The following is a 4881-nucleotide window of genomic DNA, read 5'->3' as shown; positions in this document are numbered from 1 at the left end:
CCCGGGGGTCTGCGGGCCATCAAGCGCAGTGAGATGCCGGCACCGAGCCCTGCGCCGCACGGCATCAGCAGGCTGCCACAACGTGCCTCTGCCGAGGGCCACCTCCTCCCGTGCCACAGGACGGGCAGGCACAGCCCGGGGTGTGCGAGCAGCAGCGGGGCCGTGGGCAACCAAGCTGCCTGCGCTGCCCGTCTTTCACGCCTCTGCGTCCCACTGCTGTGCAGAACCGGCACGTGTGACATCCAGCATCATGGCCTGGCCCGGCATCGTCCCCTCCTGCCACCCGCTCGCCTGGGGACAACGCGCAGAGCAGGATGGAGCCCACGCCGGGTGCGCGCCGGGCACCCTGGCAGGAGCCTGCTCCGGCAGACCTTGGCCAGGAGGAAGGGTTTTTGTTTTGGATGAGACACTCTCATGTGTTTGGGAGGTTCAGTAAAGCATTTTTGCAAATACTGGAAAATCCCAAACCGCTCGTCTCCTCCACAGCCGTCCAAGAGCTATTAACGGCGCTGGGTGGAGGGACGGCAAAGTCCCCGGCTGAACCAGGCTCCACCGAACCGGACCGCGGGCTGTGGCCATCCTGCGGCATCGCCACCTCACCCCAAACATGAGGGAAGGACAGGTCAGCCATCTACAGGGACTGGATGCTGCTGCAATACCCGATGAACCACAAGGACATTTCAGCAACAGCGAAAAGTGAAAAACCATTCCCTCCCCAAGACCTTTTGGTGTCCATCACACCTCCGTTCGAAGGGGGCAGCACGCAGGAGCCCCGACGGCAGCGCAGCAAAGCGGCAGAGAGCAGCAAAGGTTTGGCTGATGTGCCTGAAGAGCTGCCGTGCAGCCCTGGCAAGGGGCACGCCGGGGAAGCGTGGGACGGCAGGGATGCCACAGCAAAGGTGATGGCAGCCCCCGAGCTGTATCCAGCCCCACCGCGCTCCAAGGAACACAGGCTGTCCCCCAGGGGTTCCCCATCAGGGCTGCTCCAGCGAGCTGGGGTCAGAGGTGGCCACCCCATGGTGAGCAGCAAGGCAGACCCCCACCACCAGTGCTGTGAGGGTTGTGGCTGCCCCATCCCTGGAGGTGTTCAAGGCCAGGTTGGATGGGGCTCTGAGCAGCCTGGTCTAGTGGAAGATGTCCCTGCCCAGGGCAGGGGTTGGACTCGATGGCCTTCAAAGGTCCCTTCCCACCCAAACCATTCGGTGATTCTGTGATCCTCCACGGGCTTTGATGCATTGCAGCTCCCCCAGTACACGCTGCGCCCCTTCCCTGTTTGCTTTGGGCTGCTGTCCTGCTCCCAATGGCTGTGGTGCAGCTCTTGTATCGAAGCCAGAGGAGATACCGGAGAACTGCGGTGCCTGTGTCTTACCCGGCGAGCACAGCGATCCCATCGTGGTGCCTCTCTGGACTTGCCATCAGCTCCCAGCCACCGGCACTGCCCACGGCCCTGGCGACCTCCTCACTGCCCCCCCGGGCCAGCATGACCTTCAGCGTTTCCACAGCACAACTGGGGAGGGAAGCACAGCCGGTAGGTTGGGTTGGGTTGGGTTAGGTGAGGTTGGGTTGAGTTGGGTTGGGTTGGGTTGAGTTCAGTTAGGTGAGGTTAGGTTAGGTTAGGTTAGGTTGGGTTAGATGAGGTGGGGTGAGGTGAGGTGCCATTGGGTTAGGTTGGGTTGGGTTGAGTTCAGTTAGGTGAGGTTAGGTTAGGTTAGGTTAGGTTGGGTTAGATGAGGTGGGGTGAGGTGAGGTGAGGTTGGGTTAGGTTGGGTTGGGCGAGGTTAGGGCAGGCTGCCCGTCCGGCAGGTCACAGGGAGGCAGACGAGGGACCTTCTCACCCGGGGAGCACCGGGACAGGCGGGAGGCGCCCGGGTGCTTGAGGACGGGATGAGTTATGCACAGGCTTTAGCTGGAGTGAGCCGAGCCCATAACTCACTGCTACTTCCATTTGCCCTGTGACGTTTGCCGTTAAAGTGATCCAAGACAATAGACTGAAAAGTAAAGGAGTCCAGAACTACTTTAAGGAGGGTTTTTTTTTGCATTAATATTTTATAGATGGGGATTATTTTGCTGCGAGCACAGAGCAACATATGGGAAACATACATTATCCTGTCAAAACAAAACAAATATTAGCAATGGATAAATCTTCGCCTTCAATAGAGGCAAGAGGAATGCAGTTCCCACGCACACAAAGAAAACGTAATTTAGTCAGAGTGTCTCAACACGAAGGTCTTTCAGCTTATTAGCTGGGTTCCTGCTGTTTTGGCTTCTCATAGGGATGGGCCAAGCTGCAGTGACAAGGGACCGGTGCTTGGAGGGACCGTCGCCCCCCGTGAGCTGCAGGGTGGGTGGGGGCACCCCTGGGGCTCCTGCAGCCCTCTCCTCCAGCAGCGGCAGGAGCCCGCTTGCCTTAACGAAGGACATCCAATCACTCCTCTGGCACATCCAAAAGCTAAGACTAATGATGGAAAAGAAACACTGGCCCACCGTAGGCACGGCGAGCACACCCTGCCACACCAGACCTGCGGCTTTCGGCAGTTTCGTACCGCACTCATCTGTGTGTTTTCTCGGGAGCCAGGGTGGGGGTTCCTCCAGGGACGAGTGCCCAGAGGACCCGCTCCCACAAGCGGAGCATCCTTAGGGGCCAAAGCCGAGCACCCGCCCACCGCGAGAGCACACGGAGCAGGAAAGAAGACAAGTAGAAGAATGCAGGTTTGCTTTCCCGCCTGGCACAGCCACTTCTAGTGGGGTTCTGGACCCGGTGGGGCAGACGGTGCAGAAACCACCAGTCTGCACTGCAAAACCCGCCTGGAGGAACCATGGAGCTGGCGCCGTTAGCGATGGCACACAGCAAAGCAGGACCACCACCGCTTGCTGAGCTACCTTGCTCAGCCCCTGTGAAAAGCCCAGACCGGCAGAAAGTCCTCCGGCGTGCTCTCAGCATCGCCGCATCATGAAGGCAATGGGACAACAAGGAACTAATTACTAATTAAAGAAAACCTTAGGCAGAAGCATCCTTCCACCATATGTCCACGCCAATCTGCCGGTATACGTAACAGTCCTGGTTTTACTGGTTTGGAGTTTTTCAACCAGTTTTCAGCTAAAGAGAGCCCGGGCTGCCGCAGCGCACGCAGCTCCCCCAAGCCGGCTGCAGTGCGTCCCTTCCCCGAGCTGCACTCGAAATCGCTGAGCGGGGACAGATGTTTTAGAAGGGCCTGAAGCGATGGGACCAGGGGGAGCAGTTTGACACTGACGGAGGGGAGACTGAGATGAGATCTGAGGAGGAAATTCTCTCCTATGCGGGTGGTGATCCCCTGGCGCAGGTTGCCCCGAGAAGCTGTGGCTGCCCCATCCCTGGAGGTGTTCAAGGCCAGGTTGGACAGGGCTTGGAGCAACCTGGGCTGGTGGGAGGTGGCCCTGCCCAGGGCAGGGGGGGACTCGATGGGCTTTAAGGTCCCTTCAACCCAAACCATTCTGTAATTCTATGATAACTGATGTGCAAGAGTCTCCATTTAGAGAGGTCCTTCCAGAGAGGAAGTCTCTGACCACGAACATCCCTCCCAGCAGCCTGGACTAAACCCCAGGCTCCTTCTTCATTACAGCCGGTGGTTCAGTGGGGAGGTCCCATTTGGAGGAGGAGACCCAGATGCCTGCCAGCTTTGCCAGCCCAGCAGTGGGCAACTCAGCTCCCCGGGAGCCGAGCTTCCGCCTCCAACAGTGGCCGGGGTCAAGCATGGCCCCATGGACTGGATCCAACATGGCAGAGCTCCGCACGGGCCCCAGCACTGGTCCTCAGCCGACACATGGCCGTACCTCTGCCTATGGTGCGCCCATCCCCACGTGCTCACTCTCCCTCGGAGAGAAATCCTCGCTGCACAACGCGTTGGGCATTCACCAGCTCTCGGTCCACGCAGCCCCAGAGGACGCAGCCAGTCTCCCTGCCCTGAGACAAGGTTGACCTAATCCTGGCGCATCCGTCTCCCATCCTCTCAGCCCCTTCCCGGGGTCCTCGCCCTCGCTGGCAGGGAGCCCCCCGCTCCCACAGCCTAACCCAAATCGCTCTCAGGCCTTTGTGCAACGGAGACCCCTCTCCTGCAGCATCCTGAGGACCACTGACATTTCTGCAGAGCAGGAACGCACCATGAGCCTCAAATCTCAAAGCCTGAATACTGGCGAACCCGCAACCCACTCCAACAAAGCCACAGTGGGATTTATTTTCTCGCAGCAGAGAAGAACGGCAAAAAAAGAGGCCTCCTGGTGGAGGCCAGCGAAAGCCGAGGAACTTCCCACCAGCTCCTGGGTTGTGGGCAAGGTCCGACTGGCAACATCCCAGCACCAGCCCGCTGCTTGCGGGTGGCTGCTCCTTCCCGGTAAAGCTGCTGCGGGATTCTCGCTCCCCTCGAACCTCCCCGAGGTTTCAGCTCCCAGTCTGCAGCTCCAGGCTCTGCCGCCCCATGAGAAGCGCTGAAAAGCCCGGAGCGCACGCAGGGGGTCAGCCCCCGAGCGAGCAGAGGCACGACAGATGGTTAAAGCCGCTCGTTCACGAGGTTTGCTTTTTCCACAGTGTCCTATAGACACTTCCTTCCGCTCCAACAACAGCCCGTGTCTTCCAGCCTCCCCTTCCTGCCAAGCGATCATATTCACCTTTACCATCTCTCTTTGGCATTTAAATATCATGAAGACTTAGAATTCAAAACGCGTACAGGAAATTACTTTGATATTGTAACCAGCTCCTGGGACAAGGCTGGAATTTCACATCCCGGCAGTTTTTCTGCGCGTTGGACAAAGACCGTTCCCCGTCCATCGACCAGCGATGACTTCACGGACGCGGAGCCACAGCTGCCTGCCTGCCCCCACGCACAGCAGGAGCCGAAACAGGGCTGC

The 4881-nt window shown here is 59.1% G+C and overlaps 1 protein-coding gene across 1 annotated transcript in view; it reads right to left on the bottom strand.

Moving 5' to 3' along the window:
• The window catches only part of MROH1 (maestro heat-like repeat family member 1), a 76419-nt gene that overhangs the window by 21974 nt on the left and 49564 nt on the right, over window positions 1-4881 (bottom strand). The window contains exon 34 of the mRNA XM_009886846.1: window positions 1370-1507. Coding sequence (XP_009885148.1) covers window positions 1370-1507 — 138 coding nt within the window. The remainder of the gene's footprint in view (window positions 1-1369; window positions 1508-4881) is intronic.

The sequence above is a fragment of the Charadrius vociferus genome, unplaced genomic scaffold (assembly GCF_000708025.1).
Source record: "Charadrius vociferus isolate BGI_N301 unplaced genomic scaffold, ASM70802v2 scaffold1036, whole genome shotgun sequence".
NCBI classification, from domain to species: Eukaryota; Metazoa; Chordata; class Aves; order Charadriiformes; family Charadriidae; genus Charadrius; species Charadrius vociferus.
Note: the sequence above shows the minus strand (reverse complement) of the source record. Positions and strands in the feature narration are given on the sequence as shown.